At 42.5% G+C, this 24442-nt stretch overlaps 1 protein-coding gene across 1 annotated transcript in view; it reads left to right on the forward strand.

Annotated features, from left to right (window-relative positions):
- The window catches only part of ndrg1a (N-myc downstream regulated 1a), a 48250-nt gene extending 25083 nt beyond the window's left edge, over window positions 1–23167 (forward strand). The window contains exons 4-16 of the mRNA XM_080787665.1: window positions 1684–1789; window positions 6680–6800; window positions 8608–8670; window positions 9983–10043; window positions 10925–11011; window positions 13304–13360; window positions 14203–14306; window positions 15818–15880; window positions 16191–16242; window positions 17699–17746; window positions 18128–18163; window positions 18953–19004; window positions 20388–23167. Coding sequence (XP_080643791.1) covers window positions 1684–1789; window positions 6680–6800; window positions 8608–8670; window positions 9983–10043; window positions 10925–11011; window positions 13304–13360; window positions 14203–14306; window positions 15818–15880; window positions 16191–16242; window positions 17699–17746; window positions 18128–18163; window positions 18953–19004; window positions 20388–20590 — 1053 coding nt within the window. The 3' untranslated portion in view covers window positions 20591–23167. The remainder of the gene's footprint in view (window positions 1–1683; window positions 1790–6679; window positions 6801–8607; window positions 8671–9982; window positions 10044–10924; window positions 11012–13303; window positions 13361–14202; window positions 14307–15817; window positions 15881–16190; window positions 16243–17698; window positions 17747–18127; window positions 18164–18952; window positions 19005–20387) is intronic.
- The last annotated feature ends 1275 nt before the right edge of the window (window positions 23168–24442 follow it).

The raw sequence follows: 24442 nt of genomic DNA on the forward strand, positions 1-24442 counted from the left end.
CTTTTTAAAGGCCCTGTCTCTACTACAAATGCTGACCATTTCCCCAAGCAAACCACCGTTGTTTTGTTTCCTTGACTTCCAAGAAACTATTGGTCATGTCGGTTTCAGATTGATTGGAGAACTCTAGCTCATGATAGTTCCTAGATAAACATTGTATTGATCATAGTGGGGAAGTCAGATATCACAACAGCAGTAAGAGTTAAACACATCAGGGTAAGATTAGATAATGCAATCGTTGAGCTTAGGTTCTAACACAATGTATGCACAGTCTATCAATGGACATTTGACTGAACGTACAGTATCACCTGTGAAGCAATGTATATCGCCAACAGTGGTATTGATTGAATTGATTGATTTTATTTCACAATATATCAGTATGTTGAACGTATTTCAAACGAAAGCACAAGTCAATACAGCAACTGCTACTACTGCTAGACGAGACCCAAAAGCACTAGACTTGTTTACATCAGTGTCCTCCATTTTCAATTCATCAGAACATTTAAAGAGGTACAGATATATACACTATGAAAAACAGGGGGGAAAAGGGGAAAACATTTGTGCTGTGGTAAAAAAGGGTATCTTTGAAAAAACAAAGAAGAGGTCCCGCACACTGTCAGACACTTGCCAAAATGTTGCTCTTTATTAGGTCAACGTTTCGGTCTATTAGACCTTCATCAGGACAGACAATGTCCTGATGAAGGTCTAATCGACCTAATAAAGAGCAACATTTTGGCAAGTGTCTGTTTTTCAAAGATATACCCTTTTTTATGTACGCTCTGTTGCCCTACACACACCTGTCACTAGCCTTCTGAGGTGTGCATCAGCCTTTTGCTAAAAAAAGAGTATGTTGTGGTGAAATCCCAGCAGTAATGTAAAGAGTAGTACATGCTTTTTTATGATTCCTTCATTCTGCCCTGGAATCTGAACTATGGTATTAATTCCTTCATTCTGCCCTGGAATCTGAACTATGTTGTTATAATATTCCATTGTAGGACTTGATTCCTTCATTCTGCCCTGGAATCTGAACTATGGTGTTATAATATTCCTTCATTCTGCCCTGGAATCTGAACTATGGTGTTATAATATTCCTTCATTCTGCCCTGGAATCTGAACTATTATAATATTCCATTGTAGGACTTGTCGGCACACGGCCAATGTTTCCCCGACCCATTTCCTCCTGAAAGCCTGATGTATAAACTTAAGCTGCACAGTGAGTGGTGTTCACCTGCTGGCACATGTACAGATCTACATGCTCACAATGCGTCACATTCGTGACGCGCTGTGAGCTTGTAGATCTGCTATTTACTGCCAGCACGCAACGATAAATGTGAGTCAGGCTTGAGAGTGGAATTTAAAGTTATTTGCTAGTGTATGCTGTCAGAGCGGTTTGATCGACTACCATTTTTCATTGATAAAAACTAAACAAAAACTAAGCTATGATGACTAAAATATGTCATATATATACTGAGAATTTAGTCAAAGCTCACAACATTACAACGCCAGCGTGGCCCGCCAAAATGCATATATGTATAGTATGTATATGTGTATAGTCCACTAAAACTAGACTAAACTGAACGTTTCAGATTTTATACAAATGACTAAAACCATATCAAAATGTGGTGTTAATGTCTTTGTGTGTGTGTGTGTGTGTGTGTGTGTGTGTGTGTGTGTGTGTGTGTGCAGGAGCACGATGTGGAAACGCCATACGGAAGAGTCCACTGCACCATGAAGGGGGTTCCCAAGGGCGACCGGCCGGTCATCCTGACCTTCCATGATATTGGACTGAACCGTAAGCATTCCTCCTTTTGTCTGTTTCAGAGAGAGAGAGAGAGAGAGAGGCAAGGAGGTTTTTTAAAACAAGCCCCAAAAGAAGCGACTAACTCATGATGACCACTTTTAAACCTACGTAACATAATACAGTAACAATACAAATCTGGTACAGGGGGTCCCTGGCACAAAATCATGTTTTTCCAAATGTGGGGATCCTTTACAGACTGTGGAACACGTGCTGACCAGCTCGTGGGTTAATTGACCTAGACGATGACACACTGGACTGGCTTGCTGCAACAGAGTTGAAGGTCTATTAAGGACACACGACAGAAGAAGAAGATGTTTTTCCAGATGGGGGTCCTTGACACAAAAATGTTTGAACCACTGGTTTAAACAACATTTAGGAAGCAAGCACCAAATAAGCCACTGCACTTCAGAAACAAGGCCTAAAAAGAAAAAAACACACAACCCGCAACTATCAATATTTACAAGCGGTACATTACTGAAAAGCCCAAAGTCATATAAGCAGACATGGCGGCAACGCTGAGTCCAAGCTGTGCACGTGTTGTTGTGGCTGCGTAAACATGCTTTGGAATGACCGCACCACGTGGCGCGGCGGCAGATTGACCTTAACCTTCAACCCATCAAGACCTCAGGCAGATTCCAACAAATGCCTCCTTAAAAAAAATCCCAAATAAAAATAACTAAAACGTTGATGCGCTTATAGATAGATATAAATCTCTCATATTTTTTTTACCTTTTTTGTTAAAAAAAACTGTTTTGGACATATGAGGTGTCCACCTGACTGAGACAATATAATAGCAAAGATTCCCGGTTTTAATGGATTAATCATTTTAAAAGCCCCACTCCATAATTCTTATGTCCTGCTTCCTAAATTATACCGTCTGAAATCGATATATTATTCATCATTATATTATATTGAGCTAATTCATGTTTTTTTTTAATCATTGGAATCAATTCCTTTTTTTATATGAAAGACAGTTCACTGACAAACTATATGACATCATATGTGTACGCTTTATAGACTTAATTTGAGTCATCGTCTAACACAAAACATTAGTAATGTTATGTGGCCTATGAAACTAAGATCAAGAATCTTGTTTGTTATTATTAGTGTCGTTCAATATTGTTCTTTAGCCTCTGTGTGCTCTAAAGTCTAAACAATTCCCTTTAGCTCTCTACTGTGTGTGATATTATATTAAAACTAAGCTGACCATAAATGCAACCATAGTAGGCTACTACGATGCCAGATTGAAACCCGGGTCCCCTGCTGCACCATAGTAGGCTACTACGATGCCAGATTGAAACCCCGGGTCCCCTGCTGCACCATAGTAGGCTACTACGATGCCAGATTGAAACCCGGGTCCCCTGCTGCACCATAGTAGGCTACTACGATGCCAGATTGAAACCCCGGGTCCCCTGCTGCACCATGGCACGAGCGCCAACATTTCTACTGTTGATTAGAACCAAAAGCTCAATTTTGGTCAGAGGTTATATTGAGCTTTGAATCAATACCTCTTATCAACAAGAGGTGGTCCCTGCACTGGTGTTGGTTATATATTGCGTCAACATGCTCTACCGTACACTTCTACAGATAGGATTGGACTTTTAAAGAACCATGTTCAAACTAGAAAAAGTGCCCTTTGATGGCAATTGGATGATTTGAGGCATTTTGTTCCAAAAATGTGTGTTGCAAAAATTTTAGTGGCCCTATAACAGGCCAATGTGAAAAGGGTGGGCACTGGGATATATTCCTCAGCCTAGTAGGAAAGTGCGTGAAAGGTTTCACGTAAATTGCATGCTGCATTCATGATTTGAGGCTTTTTGTTAAATCCGGGCCAATCCTGCAAACTTTGGAAGCCAATGTTAGGCAATTAGGATGGAATGTGAAATATTGGACAGATCCAACTTGAGCACTTGACTATAGAGATACTGTGTAACGATTTGCGGGATTTTTGGATAGAATCTGAAGGAGTAATACCCAAAAATGTGTTTTACCAAAGTCGGCCTCCTGGTGGCGCTATATAAGGCAGATGTGAAAAATGCAGGTCAAAGGTTTTTCCTTGGCCTCTAGGGAGTGTGCATACAATGTTTCATGCAGATCAGTGCAGTTATAGGTAAAAATCTGCCTCATGGTGGCGCTATAACAGGCTGTTCTGGAAAATGTGGGGCAGAGGTTCATTGTTGGCACTCCCTGTTGGCAGGGAGTGTGTGTGCAAAGTTTGGCATCGACCGGGTTAGCTGTTAACGGACGGAGGGCAAAACATACTCTCTCCCCATGCCTTCGGCCTGGTGGAGACAATTAACCATGATTGTCATTGGTCTGTGCTATACATTACATATCTCTCTCTCGCAAGCAACGGATGCACGCACGCATGTACTAGCTCCTCCTATGCACAGCTTTATGTGTATGGGTACAAGAACATTGTTGCCACGCGTGTCAAAAAAGCGCCTAGAGCAGGCATCTCTTCCTGGTTTTTAAAAAGTTGGTGGATGGAAATGACGCTCACGTGCGGCTTGTAGCATGCGAGCATCATTTCCATCCACCAGCTCTTAAAAAAACAGGAAGAGACGCCTGGACTAGGCGTTTATTGATGCGACAATGTGCTTGCGCCCTACTGTATGTGTGCCTGTCTGTCAGTTAGAGCACGGAATGTCCTCATCTGATTGGCTGAGCACAGAATGTGATGTATGATGATAAGAGCGCCCCTCACTTCCCTCCTATTACACGCATGGAAACTTGAATTCATGCATATTTTTTAGTTTTTGTCGCATTCCTAAGCCAATAATTTGATGAGCAGTAGTGTCTCCGTATGGAGACACAAAGAGTCTCCTTTGCGGCTCCATAGGGAGCATAGGGAGCTGGTCATCATCGGGAATGAGGCAAACAAAAAACTAAATAAATATCCATGACTTCAACTCTCCTCTCTCCAAAATGATATTTGGGGGTGAATTAAAACATGCAAAATAACCCGTGAAGAACCACACTACACAAACAGACGGTCTAAACGTCCTTATTTACGGGCCAACAAATCTTGCTATTAATAATAATAACAATAATAATAATAATGAATTTTATTTATATTGCACTTTTCATTCACAAGGAATCCCAGAGTGCTACATGGTTACAAACATATAATCTATCATAGAAGGCTAAAACAGGGTTAACAAAAAAACCCAGTGCAAAGCGACAGTTCAACACAAAAAGGCCTTCCGAAACAGGAAGGTTTCCAGGCCTGTTTTAAAAGACTCCACAGTCTGCGGCACTCTCAGGTCCATGGGGAGGCTGTTCCATAGGCGTGGTGCTGCCGAGCAAAAGGCCCGCTCCCCCATGGTGCGCAGTTTGGTGTCAGGAACCTGGAGCAGGAGTTTGTTTGCAGATCGAGGGTGCGGGTGGAGGTTGTTTTCGGAGGGTTGATGAGTGTCTGTAGGTAGGGAGGGGCGTGTCCGTTTATGCAGTTGTAAGTGATCAGCAGGACCTTGTAGTGTAGTCGATCCTGGCTGTAACAGGGAGCCAGAGCAGTGTGAAGAGGACGGGTGTTATATGGTCATGTTTGCGGACTCTCATTAGGACCCTGGCAGCGCTGTTCTGTATGTATTGTAGCTTCTGTACATTTTTGCCAGTAGTCCAGTCTAGAGGAGGAGATAAAGGCATGGATGAGCATGGATGAGATACCGGTAATGAGGATTACCGGTATCTCTGAATCTACGGAGCTGTCTGTGGTTTTGATCAGAATGCCAATGTTCGGTCCTAATTTCTGCAGACTACAGCAAGCATCTCGTTTGGAATATAAACGATTCTAAAGAGAGATCAGACTTGACAGCGGGAGGGGGGGGCATAAAAACTGTTTAATTTAGGAGGATACAACATCGGTTGGAGCCACTAGAGGCGACAACATGGTACACAAATCCTACAAAGGATGGTCTCCTACGTGAGCACTGGTGGAAGGCGTAGAATCTCAGGAATGTCCTATGGTTACTGGTGCTAGATCCCAGCGAGAGTGGGATCTCTGCTGGGACAGAGAAAGGTTGATAATGAAGTACATTTTCTCCTGATTTGTCCCTCTGAGAATAAGCCATTCTAGTATGGAAATCTTGGGAATATTTTGTGACTTGTGACGATCAGATCCAATATTTACTTATTTAGTTCAGTGAAGACTACCTTCACCTTCACTCTCCGGTTGGAATGAATGGACTACTCCAACCTGCTTCCCGTCTCCTAAGAAAAGACGTCCGCCCACTTCACACAGTTACAGGAAGTAACCCGGAGATGGCGAGTCTTGACCTGCCCTCCACTCACTTCCTTTTTTAGACCAGATTCTACTGTTATTCTACAGTCTAGTCTAAATCATGACAGTTTTCTGAAAAATCTATGTTTCTATGTCAGTGGTTCTCAAACTATTTCCAAAAATTATATGTAATTGGCCACCGACCCCCATTTGAAAATATGTTGTTCCAGGGACCCCCATAAGCAAATATGAGTTAAAAATGTTTGCGGTGAAAGAATATATTATATTCAAAGATTTGCACACATTTTCAAGATTTTTCATAGCAGAGCAATAGCAGATCTAATTGTGTGTGTGTGTGTGTGTGTGTGTGTGTGTGTGTGTGTGTCTGTCTGTGTCTGTGTCTGTGTCTGTGTGTGTATATATAGCGCTTTTCTAAATACCCAAAGCGCTTTACATAAAAGACTAAGAAACAAACAAGTACAAGCAAAACAGGTACAAGATCAGTGCTAGGTTAAAAAGGATGAAAGGGATGGATAAAAGGATGAACAAGGGATGGGGGGGGATAAGCTCGTAGGTTAACGGTTAAAGTGTTGACACAGCAGTCGTACTCCTCGGGTCTCTAAATGGCTTAATAATTTCCCCATTTTGTTTGTTTCCAGACAAGACGTGCTGGGAGTCCTTGTTCGCCCACGAGGACATGCAGGAGATCATGCAGCACTTTGCCGTGTGCCACGTGGACGCGCCTGGCCAGCAGGAGGGCGCCAGCACCTTCTCCACCGGGTGAGAGAGACACGCGCACCGACGCACGCACACGCACAAACATAAGTATATAAAGATATAATGTAGGCTAAGCCGCCCGTGAGGCTTATGCTCTCAAGAAGGTAAACAGGTAAATAATCACTGGGTCATCCCCGGGGGATGAGAGGGGAGGGGGAGGGGGGTGGGGGGGGGTGGATGCTGGGATACAGTATACTGTATACATACGGTAAGCCTAATGTTTTTCATGCTGCCTTTTTGATGCCCAGAAAGTTACACATTCAAACCTATTATATTCATATGTTTTCCAAACATTTTAACAGATTCACTGCTGGGTATTCATTCATTCATTCATTCATTCTTCCGCCACTCAGTGAAGACCCTTATTTTGTAGGGATTTTTTGTGTAGAGTGACGGATGAGCGTCTTTTCTTTCGCCCGGAAAATACATTTTGTAACCACGATCATGGGTTCTTTATCCAAAGTGCTGCTGCAGTGCACAGCATACAGAACAAAACAATTATAGAAAAATACAAGGAGGAAGAGTTACACAAATATACAAATGCAAATAATACAAATGCTAAGTTATCAACAAACAACAATAAAATGTGAGTTTAAGAAGGCATGGAATTCAACGGCCCAAACCACACCAAAGGGTCAGCATGCAACTCCTTGCAACCGTTTGGACCCAAGGAGTTTCATGGTGACCCTTTGGTGTGGTCAGGGCTTTACAGAACACAATCTAAAAGCCTAAATCTTTCTGGAACTGTATTGAACAAAAATGCCCCCATTTCACAAATGTAAATTGATAAATAAAATCCTTGCGGCCCACAAGCAAGGGGAACACTTCTTCACTTTTTTCCCTGACTGGCGTCTAATTTATTTTGAGGTTGAGTGCTACACCTCTCACAAACAAACGAACAAACTACACACACTCTTATTTTCCATACTACCTGTCTGAACCCTGTGGGTTGTAGTGATTCACGCTTGAACTAAGCAGTGTTGATTTCTTCCACTAAAGCTGAAACATTTTCGTTGACTACCTTCCTTTTTCCACTGACGAAAACTAAATGAAAACTAAGCTATGATGACTAAAACTAAGACTAAATCTAGTGACAATCTGCATTTCGTCAGTAGAAAGTAGTTTGGTTGTGTTCGGTATTTTCAGCATGCAACCATGTGTAAAATCAGCCATTACGATGGCATCAAGGCCTACCAAAATAACATTTTGTCGACAAAATTGACTGTATATTTACTGAAAGTACAACAATTCAGAGTAAAACTAAATGGAATGTTATTCAAAAGACTATGACTAGAACTCAACAAGCTTGATAAGGGCACAGACGATAAAGTACTTTCTCAATGTCTCAATGAGTGCTGCTGTCATGGCAGAACTTTGTTCCCATGCCACTGGGACACCTTGACCCAAATGAAAAACGGATACTGAGAGAGAGAGATCTAGTCACGTGGCCAATATTGGACCATAAGGAACAGTGGTTCCCAAACGTTCTCTTTAGCTCAAGACCCAAAAGAGAAATTACTTGTTTGCCAGCGACCCAAACCAGTGAAAATAGCAGATCTACAAGCTCACAACGGGTTGCTTCGCACCCCTATTTTCACTACTTCCTAACTTTGTTATATATTGGAATTATGGAATTATTTTCATTTTATTTATGAAGTACTTTTGAAAAATGTTGGAACAACAACCCACTGTTTGGGAAACGCTGATATACAGTAGACCCCTGGAGACAGATTACATTTCTCTCTGTGTTTCTGAATTATGTATTATTTTTTGTCTCTGAATATGTATTTCTTTGTCCCCGTCCTTCCAGATATGAGTACCCATCTATGGACCAGGTTTCAGAGACCCTTCCCCATGTCCTGAAGCATTTTGGGTAGGTTTGCCCCGACATTAACTCATGGACTTAAAGTTCTCAGTCGCGTCATTTGGATTCCATAGAGAAGCGAGCAACATGTCTTCTGTTTGTAGATCTTATATTCTTGGTTATTAGTTATACTGTAGTTATTTTAAGATTATTATTATTATTATTATTATTATTATTATATTAGTTAGTTTAAGATTAAAGAACATGAATGGTATCAGAAATGTCATAAAAGCAAAGGTTGAGCCTGTAGCACTCTGATGCAGTCTTGACCACCATGCATGCAGACTTGTGCAAAAGGTTCAAATGTAATTTAGATGGCACGTTATTTGGACAGATGCCGGGTGTCCTCCTATCCTATAGTTTAACCCATTCTGACCTGAGATCAGATTCATACGAGGTTTCCACTGGACACACACTGGTCTGATTAACCCATTCTGACCTGAGATCAGATTCTAAAAATGTCAGTCGTTCTTCGAATTTTTCAAAAATAGCAGACCTACAAGCTCATAGCGCGCCACTCGGTGGCGCGCTATGAGCTTGTAGATCTGCTATTTTTCAATAGCTAAAGCATAACATGATGCCAACACCAAAATGGGTTCCAGTTCAGAATGGGTTAAATGTACAGATCATTCTTTTTTGATAGTATATATTGTTTTAGACTGAGTTTATTGAGGCACTACGCTCTATATCATTTGATTTGCTTATTGTAATTTGCTCTGGATAAAAGCTAGCCTGGTTAACCACTCTCACCCTTGAAAACATTTCATTCCATTCCTCTCTGAATGAAATGGAGTATATGTGGTCAACCAGGCTAGATAAAAAGAGTCCTAAATTGTACATTAACTGGCTGTATAGCTTTGCAGAGCTTTCACGGTTCAGACTTTAAAATAGCCTTTTAGTTGTCCTTTTTTTTTTATGATCAGTACTTTATTTTAGATTTTTTTACAAACACATAAAACAGAGAACTTAAAATACAAACACAAACAACAACAGCAGAGTACGTATTGCTTTTTAGTTGTCCTTGTCATTAACCCATTCTGAACGGGAACCCATTTTGGTGTTAGCATCATGTTATGCTTTAGCTATTGAAAAATAGCAGATCTACAAGCTCATAGCGCGCCACCGAGTGGCGCGCTACGAGCTTGTAGGTCTGCTATTTTTGAAAAATCGAAGAACAACTGACATTTTTTTAGAATCTGATCTCAGGTCAGAATGGGTTAATCAGACCAGTGTGTGTGTCCAGTGGAAACCTCATATGAATCTGATCTCAGGTCAGAATGGGTTAATGATGTATTCTTTGTTCATTCCCTGTGTACCCCAGCATCAAGAGCGTCATTGGCATCGGCAGTGGAGCTGGCTCCTACATTTTGACCAGATTCGCTGTGAGTGAAAAATAATGACTTCTCAATCAAAGCTGAATAATTAAGGGTCTTTAATCAAAGTGGGATTATCAGAGCTCACTAGACGTGTGCATACAGTAATTTAGTGGCTGACTTTGACCTGGTCATGCTTCCCTATTGCTTTATCCTGCTGGAATGTTTTGCCAGGGCTCAACACTAACATTGAACTCAGTGGGTTGTTGACACAGACCTGACGAAGACATGACTTTTCAACCCTGTTTCTTGAAGCCTTCCGTGTCATTCATATCGTGCATATTAGGCTGAGTCATTCGTGTTGAAGCACATACATCTTTGCTAAGATTACTAGAAAATATATCGTCTCTCAGTGTATAAATGACTGTTACTTTTACCGTTACTTTTCATGATTCAAATTCAAAAGCGTCAAATGTAGCCGATAGCGTGATCAAAGGGGATCAAGTGGTTTTCAACCCTTTTCATATCAAGGCCCATTATTTATTTGGCATTTGAGCCACGGACCATCATTTGATAAGATTTAGCCTCTAAATCCTCTAAACTAAAGAATATTTTTTTGTCGTTGCATAAGATTTTGTCTACAATTCCATGCTTTTGGCAAACGTTGATCAAAATAACAATTCTTCTACATTCTCTAATTGTGTAGACTCATTTAGCTGAGGACCACCTGGAACCCCCTCAAGGACCACTGGTGGTCCCCGGACCACTGGTTGAAAACCACTGCAGTAGGGCAATAATTTACAAAAAAGAAAAAAAAAGAAAACACACAAAAAGTTAGATTATGGAGATAAGAGGATTCTGCCTGACAGCAACGATATACAGTTTGATTATTTACAAGTTTGTATTTTAATATAAATGAATTAATCAAATATATTAAATGTGTGTCATAGTTGGACTATCCTGCCATGGTGACCGGTGTCATGCTGATCAACATCAACCCATGTGCTGAGGGCTGGATGGACTGGGCAGCACACAAGGTACATAACACTAATGAACGACTAAAAACGATGACCAAAGAAATACGTTCGACTACCTTTTTTCACAGACTAAATAAAAACTAAGCTATGATGACTACAACTAAGACTAAATATACTGACAAGTTCGTCAACGAATAAACTAAAAACTAAAATGTTGGGCAGGGACTAGTGGAGAAGAGATCCAGTAGAGCTAAAATACAAGACATTTTGTTTGGTTGCGCTGTTTGGTTGCGCTGTATGCGCTGCTTGCACGTTGTGAGCTTGTAGTTGACCTGTTCTGACATTCCATGTTGATCTGACCTCATCACACACACAGTTATGCCCCACCCAGTTATTATGTCGATGTTCCTTTTATGTCACCATGGCATGCCCAAATAGGGAGTCTATGCAGATGTCAGAACATGTGATGTCAGAATAGGCCAGCTCCATATATGGAGATCTAGGGCCTCTGTCCAGAGCCTCTGGCGGACCAGAGGTAGAAAGCTGTCGTTCCCTGATGTTATCGCTATAGGGACACATGCTTCAGTAGGCAGGAACTGAGGGTGGCAATGAAGGACCGGGAAGTCTGGCGTAGCATTGTGGAATCCATGATCTCGACTGCGGTCGAAAAATGATGATGATGATGATGATTGATTGGGAGGGAATTGAAAACGAATGAGCTTGGGAAGGGCACAAAATTAAGTGAGAGTGAATCTATGTTATCAGTATGGCTAAAGCCAGGCTAGAGGCTTGGGGACTGAAGGTGCATTTAAACATGAAGATATATATGTTTCCAGTGTCTTCGGCCGCTTCACTTTGGTCGCGCAGGTCAGCGTTGGTTTAAAAAAAAGAAAGTCCCTTCACGCCAGCTCACTCGTTTCCATGCAAGAACTGTAGCTGTCAAGTGGTGGATTATATTATCGATATATTATGATACAACAGATAAAAAGTACATACTAGTAATTCAACTTTGGACCCGCTCATTCCATTTTGTGGTCTTAAAACACCTTTTAGGCTACTGGGAAAGTGATCAGCAGTGTGTCCTTCGTAATGCCGCAACATGTGGGGAATGCGCGTGTTTGCCGTGGTGGACTGTTGCAGTCCAGTCCACTGAGTGCAGCAGATAGAAATAGGGGCGTCACAGTGCGTTGGCAGTCACAGCGTTGGGCCAGGCGCGGAATTCTATAGGCCACTGTTTGTTGTGTTGCGGCCGTAGCAGTGAGGTTTCGCATTTTACCATGTAAGACAATGGGATTTTTTTATATTCACTAATACATATTTTTTGAATGTAAAAAAAGAGCTTTGCTAAGACCTCCATAATATTATGGTCAATGCCTGTGAGAAAAGTCAGAGCAATTGGTGCAGCCAGTGAGGAGCCACGATAGTGTTTCAGACACATTCAGAAATTGAGTGAATTTTAGTTAAGATAGATTGTAGGGGTCAATTTGTTTTGGGAGTGGGGGGGGGGGGGGGCGGGCGGGGGTCGCGATACATGGCCAAAGCATTCCCAGGGGTCCGCGGCCAAAAACGTTGAGAACCCTTGTTCTAGGTGGTGATGGCTATATGCTTTAACATACGTGATATCATAAGTACAATAAGACAAAATCTTAGTACAATAAAACTCGCGTCTGTGGTATACAGTAGTTCTGCCAATAAACACAGGGATCAGACCATAGTTGACTCATTTGCTGCCGATACCGCCTTTTGATTACGGTTCACAACTGTGTTCTGTACGCGCTCGTAACACTCCAGTTGCGGTGCGATGAAATATGCCCCACCCCCCCAAAAAAAAAAACACAAATGAGAATTCCGCTGCCTTATGCTGTCTATTGGAACGCAATTTTTAAAAATCCTAATATCTTGCTCAAAACAAGCTTGATTTGCGCCTCATTTCTCTAAAAGATATGATCCCCGTTTACAAAATGTATGTTTTGGGTGAATTGAATAACAATCGTGGGACCCGTTACATAGCAAATATTGACTTCCTGACTCTCTACTTCCGAGTGAAACCGCTTTCAAACTAAAGGTCTCGCCATATTAAATGACTGGAGTACACAATTCAGACACCAGATGGGGGGTGTCGGCGGTAAATGAGTTTTAAGTACTATATAAGTTATAACCATAAAAACAATAAAGTAGTATAACGTATAATTCTTCTGCGGGACCTTCATCAAGACTTTCTTCTGGGTTTTTTTAAAAGAGAAAAGTGCCTCATGATCATCATACGTGTGTGTGTGTGTGTGTGTGTGTGTGTGTGTTTTGTGAATGCCACATGATGGTCTAACGTGCATGTTGTGAATGTCTGTATTGCAGATGACCGGCTGGGCCCACGCTTTGCCTGACATGATCATCGGTCACCTCTTTGGAAAGGTACGTTCATTCATTACTTTCTACCTGCCGCCAAGTGGTCATGTGAGACTTTTGCAGATTTCTACCTAAATCCCATCAGGTGGACATGCAATAATCCTGTACAACTGTTAGTAATCCAGTCTAGCAGAGGCCAGCCACACGCACAGGGCTGTTGGCCTGCTGCAGAGGCCTGCAGCCACACGCACAGGAGGCTGTTGCCCTGCTGCAGAGGCCAGCCACACGCACAGGGCTGTTGGCCTGCTGCAGAGGCCAGCCACACGCACAGGGCTGTTGGCCTGCTGCAGAGGCCAGCCACACGCACAGGGCAGGAGGCTGTTGCCCTGCTGCAGAGGCCAGCCACACGCACAGGGCTGTTGGCCTGCTGCAGAGGCCAGCCACACGCACAGGGCTGTTGGCCTGCTGCAGAGGCCAGCCACACGCACAGGGCAGGAGGCTGTTGGCCTGCTGCAGAGGCCAGCCACACGCACAGGGCTGTTGGCCTGCTGCAGAGGCCAGCCACACGCACAGGGCTGTTGGCCTGCTGCAGAGGCCAGCCACACGCACAGGGCAGGAGGCTGTTGCCCTGCTGCCGGCTCCAGGCCTTTGGGTCGCGGTGGAACTTGAGAACCCCACCTTTTTAACTTTAACACGTTTAACAACGTCTTATGAGATGTATCGTTCAGCAGCTTGATGTTGCTTATGTATTCATCCGTTTTAGATTTGTATTCTGTGTTGCGTTTTAATCTGTTTCTAGATTTATTTTGATGCATTGTGCTGCATGTCTGTGTATGAAGCCATACACAGACCATACTATATAAATAAAGCTCATTGTTGTTATCATTGTTTTGTTCACGTCTTAACAGGAAGAGATCCAGAACAACCCCGACATGATCCTGACCTACCGCCACCACATTCTGAACGGCATGAACCAGTTCAACCTGCAGCTCTTTGTCAAGTCCTACAGCAGGTATAGAACACACCAAACACTCCCCTGCCCCGGCCTAGTAGAAACGCACCAAACGCTCCCCGGCCTGCCCGGCCTAGTGACTTACTTGACTTAATCCTCTTTACCCCGTCGAGGGGCATAGGGCGTCCACCAGAACTCTCCATCTCACTCTCTTCTGGGCCTGCGCTTTTGCTTCCTGCCAGCTCATTCCAATGTCCTTTAGGTCCTGGAGAGTGGAATGTCTCCAGGTGTTTCCTGGCCTACCCTGTTTCCTCTTCCCCTGTGGGTTGTAGTCCGGGGCCTGTCTTGTGTTGTTATCTGTGTCCTTTCTAAGGGTGTCTGGCCTATCCAGTTCCACTTTCTCCGTTTGATGGTACTAGCTATACTGTCCTGTTTTGTGATCCTCCATAACTCCTCATTTGTGGTTTTGATGGTCCACCATAGCTAGCCCGGCCTAGTAGAAACACACCAAACGCTCCCCTGCCTGGCCAAAGGTTGTGGATTTGAAAGGCAGTGCAGAACAACAGTTACCCTTAAACTAAGATATTCGCTAAAAAAAATCTTAATTTTTTAATGACAGATGTAGCCACTAATGACCACAGATGTCCCAATAAACTCGCTAGCCTAGCAACCTAGTCGGCTGTGCTCTGGGAGAACAGAGCAGCTGATTTCTATGTTTTGATTAGGCGTTCCACTTCCATCATGCTCGTTTGAAGCACGTCTATAGATGGCTGTTTCAACCAATCAGATTGCTTCCTCGAAACGATCTGTGAGTTATTGATGGTTTTAATTATGTCGAGACCTCCTGCTTCAATTGACCTTATGCACACGGCCGCCATCTTGACAGCAAGGTGCTAACTAGGTGTGTCAAACGTCAAACTCACTAATATTGCAGCTGTACGAAAAGCTTGAATTATCCTCTTTCTATCTGCAGTGTGTTTGTTTCATAAACATCCACTGTAGACATGTTATGAGCTCCTTTCTGTCATGAAGTTCCTTGCAGGTGATTTTTTCCTAAGTGCTCACTCAACAGCCCACGCCTGTTTTGAATTTGCACATAATGCAGGAAGCAGCAGGAGGTTGCTTTACTGATAACGAGTGCTTCCAAACTCTGACACGATTAAAATAATCATCTGCAAGGAATTCCTTGAGAGGCAGTAGCTCATAACATGCCTACGGTGGATTCTTATGAAACAAACACTTTGCAGATAGTGAGAGGATAATTCAAGTTTTTCGTACAGCTGCAATGTTGGTGAGTTTGACGTTGTTTAATACCATCAGATAGGACTTTTCTGTTTGGATGTATGGGCCGGAAGTTGCACCTAGTTAGCACCTTGCTGGCAAGATGGCAGCGGTGTGCATAAGGTCAATTTGACACCCTGCGTGAAATGGGAGTCACAGCTTTCCGGGCCCAACATAGCGGCTGTATTGACATATCACTCCATTGAACAGCGTCGGCCACGCTAACTTCAGCTCACGGGACTTTAGCAGCCAGTTGACGGCACATCCTTCTTTTGTATTCCTCTCCGCAGCCGGAGAGATCTGGAAATCGAGAGGCCGATCCCCGGAAGCAACGTGAACGTCAGAACGCTCAAGTAAGTTGTCTAAACTTCCTCCATGTTCAACTTGAAATACAAAGCCACACCTGGTCGTAATGTTTGACCAGCGGCAGTGTTTCTAACTGGTGAGGCTGGTAAAGTATTGTGGTATTTCTGCTATAATTGGCAACCGCTACATGCTACTTATACCCATAGAGGGGGTACTACTGTAGTGACATTCACGTTGTACCATGAAAAACACGTGCCATGGTTTTGTAAATGTAACCTTACTGCACCTATACTAATTGTCCTTGTATGCATCTTCTTTGTGTGGACATAAATAAATGTGTGTGCGTGTGTTTTGCAGGTGTTCGTCCCTGCTGGTGGTTGGAGACAGCTCTCCTGCCGTGGATGCTGTGGTGAGTTCAGCCCCTCCCCCAGGGGGAGCCTTTCTTAGGGCCGATTCATACTCCTATATTTTAGAGCCGAATAAAAATCGGTTCGGCGCTGTAGAGCCTACAATTTGACGTCATTTGAGGTTCGGGGGGGGGGGGGGTTTACCGTCCTAAAGTCGTCTCTTCGGTGCTACTGAAATTTTCTTACGAGCCGAAATCCTTTCGGCACTACAGCGCCGAAACAGCGGTAAAATAGGAGTATGAATCGGCCCTAAGGGGGGTTGTCACGATTATGGCATTTTACTTGACGATTAAATCATTGTAATTATCGTCACCTTCTTAAACTAATGGCCTATGTCATTTATTTCTTATGTTTTTCAGGAACATTTTTTTATTGATCCAAAACAAAACTATATGATGTTTCTTAATCAGTTCACCAAAAGCGAGGGAAAGAAAGTATAACAATGTATGACTATTATGTTATGGAACATAAGAGGATTCAATACAATGAATAGGATTAAACCTGGCTTAGGCCAATTTACTTAACGTAGGCAAAACATTATAATCTATTTAATTAAAGGAGCGGTATTAGCATGATCCTTGTCAATGAGGTCGATTTTACCAGAGATGGCCAGTGGCATGAGAAGCTCAGCTGACTTAGGCCAAATAAATGTTTTTCTTCTTATTACTTGGAACTATAGAAAAATACGCACATCACTTCATGGAGGTGCTGGGTTCAAAAAGTAACATATGAAAAGAGAAGGGAACCCGCATACTCGTATGCTCCAAAAGATAACTTTTATTGGCGACGTTTCGAGCCAAGGCTCTTCATCTGGTCGAACTCAAGATGTCAGTGATCCACCCACTTAAATAGACACCCACGGGGCACGTTACTAGTCAGTGGGTGGAACTAACACTACATGGTCATTAGATCAAATACTGAAATATCATTAAAAACAGTGTTACACATTTCTCAAATCCACCACAGTGGAGTAAGACAAAAGGACATCATGATTATTAAAGAATCTAAAACAGTGATTCACATTATCAGGTATTATTAATTAGGCAACAATTCAAATATATACAGCACCTTCAAAATGCAGGGACCCCCTTCCAGGACGGATGGGTGTGCAACAGGTACAGAACAAAACGGAACAAATAAAAACGTAAAATGTTGGCTATGTTATATGTTGGCTGTTCACCAACAGCAGATCTACAAGCTCATGTACGTGCTGCGAGCTTGTACAATACTGCTATTGTTGAAAGATTCTGAAAAATCTGATTCTTTTAGATATTATAGATATTAATAATGAATGAATAGTTTTTATTTTACATGAATCCTCTCTTCTGGGGACACCTGGCTGGCACTAAACCTTTTCGGATGGGGGGGGGGTCCGTGGCCAAATACTTGGAGGGGGGGTCTTTGACTTATCTATATAGATAGAGATTTAAACCACTTTTCCTCTTGTTTTTTCCACAGGTGGAGTGCAACACCAAGCTGGACCCAACAAAGACCACACTGCTCAAGGTGAGGAGAGAACCATTAGGGGTATTAATAGCCGCATCGGTCGGTGAGCTTGGCATCGGAGCCGATAAGATTCCGTTGGCTCAGCATTCGTTTACCTGGTGACACATTAACCCCCGAATGGGACGAGCTCGCATGCAGACGAGGCAGCGCCCTCTGAGGACACAATCTGGTGCCGTTGACCTGCTTTCGTTGGCCTCTGGCACCCTTTTTTATATGTTTCACAACAACCCCACGCAAATGGGCCACCTGTTATGCCACGGAGGGTGCACTTTATCCAGGTTAACTGTCTGTATAAACGGGGGTAATGGCGTGTGTCCGTCGTTTTACATGCTAAATAATATGCTAATATGTTTTTTGTTTTTTTTTCCATTTCACCCCTAGATGTCTGATTGTGGTGGACTGCCGCAGACTGACCAGGTGTGCATATGTATTTTTAATTGTGTGAATGAGAGAGATGAGTTTTGGAAGTTTTGTCATTATAGGGGAAGATTTTCAATAAAAGTAAATAAGCAAAACATTATTAATATATATTACAACATTCAATAAAAAGTCAAATAAATCCCAAACATTTCCAAAACCCTGTTAAGTTACTTTTCAGAAAATTAAAATAAATAAATAACCGGTTTCAGGAAATTAAAAAAATAATCTGTTCAGTCAAAAATGTACCATTTACCATTATTATTGTACGTACTTTTGTCATTTTCAAGATTCAAACTCAAAAGTAGCAGATCTACCAAGCTCAAAACGGATCGCTTTGCGCCCGTTTTCAGCTTGCAGATCTGCTACCTTTGATACTTTGATACTGTGTGAGGCCGTAGTATAATCACACAGAAATATGGAGATAAGAGGTCTCTGACAGACAACAACGATATATATACTGTATATATAATGAAGGGCTGAAGTGGATAATGTCTTAGAGCGGGCCGGGGAATGGCTAGATAATCAGTGGTAGCCGGGGGGGTTAGGATCTGTAAGAAGGCTACCGCTTAAGAGCATTAGGAAGTTGGCAACAGACGTGAGCCACAGTTGGCGTGTTGTTCTAATTCACTGCCCTGCTTCGCAGCACATCATTAACAAGAGAGGCAGCTGTCACACTTATTAATGAGAAGCCAGTGAAAAGTGATATGTAAACAAATACCATAATCAGTCCTCGTGTCACTCATTTAATCTCTCCATCTCTCTCTCTCTCTCTCTGTCTTTCTGCAGCCTGCCAAGCTGACAGAGGCTTTCAAGTACTTCGTTCAAGGCATGGGATACAGTGAGTATGCGAGAAACGACAGTAGACACTGCCTTACCTTTGTCCTCTACCCAGAATGTGTGAGTGTTTGGCTGTGACTTGGCCTTGGCCTACTGTTACTTAACCAAGCACACTCTGTGTGAAAAGAGAGGTTTGTCTGCCACCTGGTGGTGGGATTCAAGTACTCCAGCCCCCCGGACTAAAGCCCCATTCATAGTCCAGATTTAGGTGAAGAGGTGGCCACCTATTCGGTGGTCACTTCTTCACCAGAACGGTGGTTTTGATGGCGCTGCTCATAGTCCATCACCGTGCTCATATCTCCTACCCTCCATGGCCAACACTTCGTCCATTGTTTCCCCTCTGCTTTCTCCCTACTGCCTTTCTGCCTCTAGTCTATTCCTTTCTGGTCCTTTTCTGTTCCTTTCCTATTCTGTGTCTCTCGCTGTCTCCATTATTTACTTGTTGCAACTATTATAAAGTATACTTTATAATAGTTAACAACATAACAACTTCTAATCTAGACTAATCACATTGACCAGAGCGAGTTGTATAGTTGTTGTTTTCGGTGATAGCGGTGGTCACCTCATCGCCGAAAACTGGACTATGAATAGGCCTTAAACATTTCAGTTCATGAATTCAAGTTGGTTAAAAAATCGAAGGGTTATGTATTCATTAAGAGAGACAGTGTAGTACCTCAGTAGACTAGGATCACAGGTAAACCGGTAGGTAGGTAGGTAGGAACTTTATTTATCCCAGAGGGCAAATTAAGGTGATACAGCAGCTCTCATAGAGGCATCAATAAAACAGATATAATAATAACAGACATTATTAATATTAATAATAATAAAAACATCTCAAATAGGCATCTAAGCAGTAACCTTACTTACACCTATAGCCCAACTTCTCCCTTGTGGGTTAAAACATTTACCTACAATATAAAACTATTAAAGAGTCAGATGGCTTGCCCCAGTGTAAACAACATAAAAATAATATGTACCTTGGTAACTAGGGTAAACATTGAACCTAGACTCTGTCTAAATTATTATATCGGGGGGTGGGCTGCAGTGGCGCAGGGTTAGAGTGGACGGTAGAATAGCTGTATGGGAACCATGAGGTTCCCACTTCGAACCCGGGCTCCCCCAGAGTTAGTGTCCAAGTGTCCTTGAGCAAGACACTGAACCCCTAATTTCTCCCGGTGTGCAGATTGGTGCCTTGCATGGTTTCCTCCGCCGTTGGTGTGTGAATATGTGTGTGAATGGGTGAATGTAATGCACAATCTATAGATGTAAAGCCCATTGGATAAAGGCGCTATATATAAAATGCACCGTTTACAATTTATCTAAATCACATGAAACCTTCTAGGTCAAGTACCTCATGCTCTTCCTCCTCTTCCTCCCCATGCAGTGCCCTCGGCCACCATGACCAGACTGGCGCGCTCGCGCACAGCCTCGGGCTCCAGCATGGCCTCCTTCGACGGCAACCGCTCCCGCTCCCACACCAACGAGGGCAGCCGCTCGCGCTCCCACACCAACGAGGGCCGCAGCCGCAGCCACACGCACGACGCCACGGGCAGTGTGGCAAACAAGTCCGCCGAGGTGTCCTGTTAGGGTGTCCGCGAGTGGGACACTGTGGCGGGGAACACACGCCACTCACCAAGCACCCCTATACCCACGCGACCACACACAACACAAACACCCTGGTTACCTTTTTTGGGGAAAACAACACAAGAAAAAAACTCAAAAAGGAAAACATATCCCTCGGGGGGTCTTGGCTGCGCTGCTTCTAACTCCTGACACACCAACACACACATTGTAAGATGCACATAGAAAGATGTGGACTGAGTGGAGGCGCCGTGAGAGAGAGACGATGCGATGTGCGTAAAAAAACCACGTAATACACGCTCGGTTTTCAAACTATGGAGTGCAATAGGGACACACAGACAGTACCCCAGTTAGAGTCATTGTCCATGCCAAAGAGTTAGACGAGGTTAAAAGCTTATATCTCCGTCTCTTTTGTCAAAACAGCAGACACAGGAAACAGTGTTTTCACTGTCAAAAATATGAATAGTATGTCAACAATCAAACCCTAAGCATTCAGTGGATTCGCTGCTTTAAACTCCCGAGTCCATATACTTTGGGGACAGTTGTAGTTTGTTATTTAAAAAAACCATTTCATAAATCTTTAAGAATTTAAAAAAACAAAACTACAAGCTCATAGATCGGCTATGTCCGCCGCTGTCCATCGCACAACAAAGTATAATATAGCAAGTGGTTAAAATGGAAGCAATTGGCCTTAATTTGTGTGTTGGTGTCGGTCACGGTCAGTTAGGTGAGTTGGTTAGTTAGCAGCAGCCAAGCAGCACAGACACACACACACACACACACACACACACACACAGAATGTGGGAGAGAGCAGTTGCTTTGAGAGAGAGAGAGAGAGAGAGAGAGAGAGAGTAAACAAAGTACACCAGCTTGTACATTTTATCTCGTTTTAATCTCTTGTATAGTTTTCTTCTTCTGTCTCTCCACCCCACACACCCATCCGTGCCCATAGTCCATAGTGGGTATCACGTTGACACAGCTTTTTCAAATATCGTTGTCGGGCAGAAAGTTCTTATCTCCATATTCTAACTTTTTAGTTTGTTTGTTTTTTTCCGGAAAATTAACACCCTACTCGATGACACTGCAGCGTCACACAAAAACATCACAAGTAGCAGATTCGTTGGTGACGTATTTGGAGCTTTCGATCTGCTACAACAGTTTTGGACATATGAGGTTTCCACCCGACAGAGTACGATATACTGTATCTGTATGTTGACTGTAAATTACTTGTTTTATCTTTTTTTTTTTGTTATCATTGTAATTGTTTGTTTTTTCTTGATGATTATTAACGCTCATTTGAGGTTTGTAGGTTTGTAGACGTGGAGGAAAAAAAAGACATAGGGAGGTATTGGAATAAACAAAGGTTTGTTTTGTTTTTGTCTTTCATAAAACGCTTTTCCTCTTTGAAAATTAACCCATTTTGGGCGGGAACCCCTTTTGGTGTTTTAAACATTATGTTATAATTTAGCTGTTGAAAAATAGCAGATCTACAAGCTCATAGCGCGCCACCGAGTGGCGCGCTACGAGCTTGTAGCTCTGCTATTTTTGAAAAAAAATCATGAAAATGTGGCGCAAATCCTGACATAAAACTGTCAGGATTTAGAAGACATTTTTGAAATTTCGTCGACGTCAGGCCTAAATGGGTTTTAAGGGAACAGAATTGAAGTGTATCACCCATTATACATGTCCTAATTCCTATTATTATTGTAATGACTCTGTTTGTTTTAGGGGAGATACTTTGAATGTCCCCTTTGCAGCGTTTTCTGGAACATTTATATATGTATATTTTTCTTTTTTCCATTCTAACAATGTCCTAAGTTCAGTTCTAAGTTCTAATGTTTCATCAGTTAACGCCGCAGCTATGTTGACTTTTTATGGAATCAAATTATTGTAGATTTGTTTCATATTTTTTAGAACGTTCCAGCAAATGTGATGCTTCATGTCATTAATCAAAAAAATGCATCGTAAAAAAAAAAAAGAGAAATTAATGGCTTTGCATTGTATGCTTTTATCTACCTTTTTAGATGAGAACAAAAACATATATTTTTTTCTTTTCTTTTAAAAAGTTATTTCTATGCAATCAAGTACAATGGAACAAATGTTATATTTTATTCTTCGTTTTTTTTATCAGATTCTCAGAATTTATACTGCATGACAGTGTTGCGTGCCAAAAAGTAAGCGCTCTACACAAACGCTCACAAACCTGATCCTTTTTTCATGGATACTTAAGGATTTTAACGATATCTTAACGATCCGTTCCTCCGGATCCCAACCCTATAGTCACGATATGTGGCGCATAATCTGCATATTGTGAGCTTGTAGAGCGGTGATTTTTTGGCGCGCAACATATGGTCATACGAAGGTGGATAAGTGGAAGGCAAGCATTAATAATTGACATGATGATGACACACACTCTTATACTCCTCTTTTACTTGCACTGCACTACAGCAACACTTGCCAGCTCTGTAGAAGAGCACATAACAATGGCTTTGTAAGGGTGCAACATCTGCCTAATACTAAATAATGCTAGAGTAAAGCATTTAAAAGGGTTTGTATTTATTAAAAGAAAAAAAACTGTAATAAAAAAAATATCAAAACTTGTAACTCGCCTTCCTTGTTTGTTTGTTTACTTTACTTGATTGTGTAATGTCCCCTTGACCAGATCGAAATACTGTCTGCAACCCTTTAAAACCGCGTTTGCGATTGCGTTGTCAGATTGGGCATGACATTGACCATGAACTGATCCTGCTGTCACAGGGCCTGCCGCCTCTCACAGTGATGTCAGGCTCTGTCACATCAGGCCCCTCTGCCAGCACTGTGTGACAGAGATGACAGGGCCAGGGCCCAGGGTGACAGGGTTGGTGACATTAAATCCTATGCACTTGAAGATGGGATACAATGGTATAATTGGGGCATTTTATTTTGAAGTTTCAGTCTAAATTAAACGGAAGGCTGTGTGTTTCTGAACCAATCTAGAGCGTCACATCCCTTCAGGCTAGCTCTGGTTTACTGCTGCTCTTGCGACGGCATTAGAGCTATGGAACAGAGCTACCGTCAGGCTATGGCCTATGACCAACGCGTGGAGTTGTTTGTTTACAAAACTTTACAAGTCAGAGAGACAGACTTGCAGCAAAGCATGCAGCTCCAGAGACCAGAGCCACTATTTTTTAACATATAAAGTTGATGGTTACATATTTTAGCGTGCTGATTAGGCTACGTTTAAAATGAGTAGCCTACACTGTATGGATCATGATTGTCATCTTTCTTTGAATGAGATTACAAACGGAGTAGAGTCTGTTGATGGTTCTGTAATCAACATCAGCTGTGTTTGGAGGAACGATTGAGGATGGGAGTCAAACAAATGAGGTGAGTGGTGACTGAAATTTTTGAAAATTACTCAAATCATGAAGGCAGTGTGCAATTTACGTGGAATCTTTCACAGACTTTCATACTAGGCTGAGGAATATATCCCACCCTTTTCACATTGGCCAGTTACAGCGCCACCAACAGGTGGATCTGTTGTTGTTGTTGTTGTTGTTGTTGTAATAGTAACGACCCAGCACACTCAAACAAAAGAGGCTGATGACCCCCCTTGTGCCCCCTCCACTCTCACTATAACTAGACACTTCACCCCCCCCCCCCCCTCTCTCTCTGTTTAAAAGTACAGGAAAAATCTCAAAGGTAAAAATATAGTAGGCCTACAGGTAAAAAATCTCCGTGGATATTCACGCTTTGGGCGAGCCGTCGAAAGGCGTGGATATATCTTTCATTTCACTACGTCTTTAAAAGTCCTTTTATTCAATTCCGTAATTTCAAACACCGTATGCAGAATGGATAGCCTAGGCTGGCTACAGAGTA

The sequence above is a fragment of the Protomyctophum bolini genome (genome assembly GCF_963924005.1).
Source record: "Protomyctophum bolini genome assembly, chromosome: 17".
Taxonomy (NCBI): Eukaryota; Metazoa; Chordata; class Actinopteri; order Myctophiformes; family Myctophidae; genus Protomyctophum; species Protomyctophum bolini.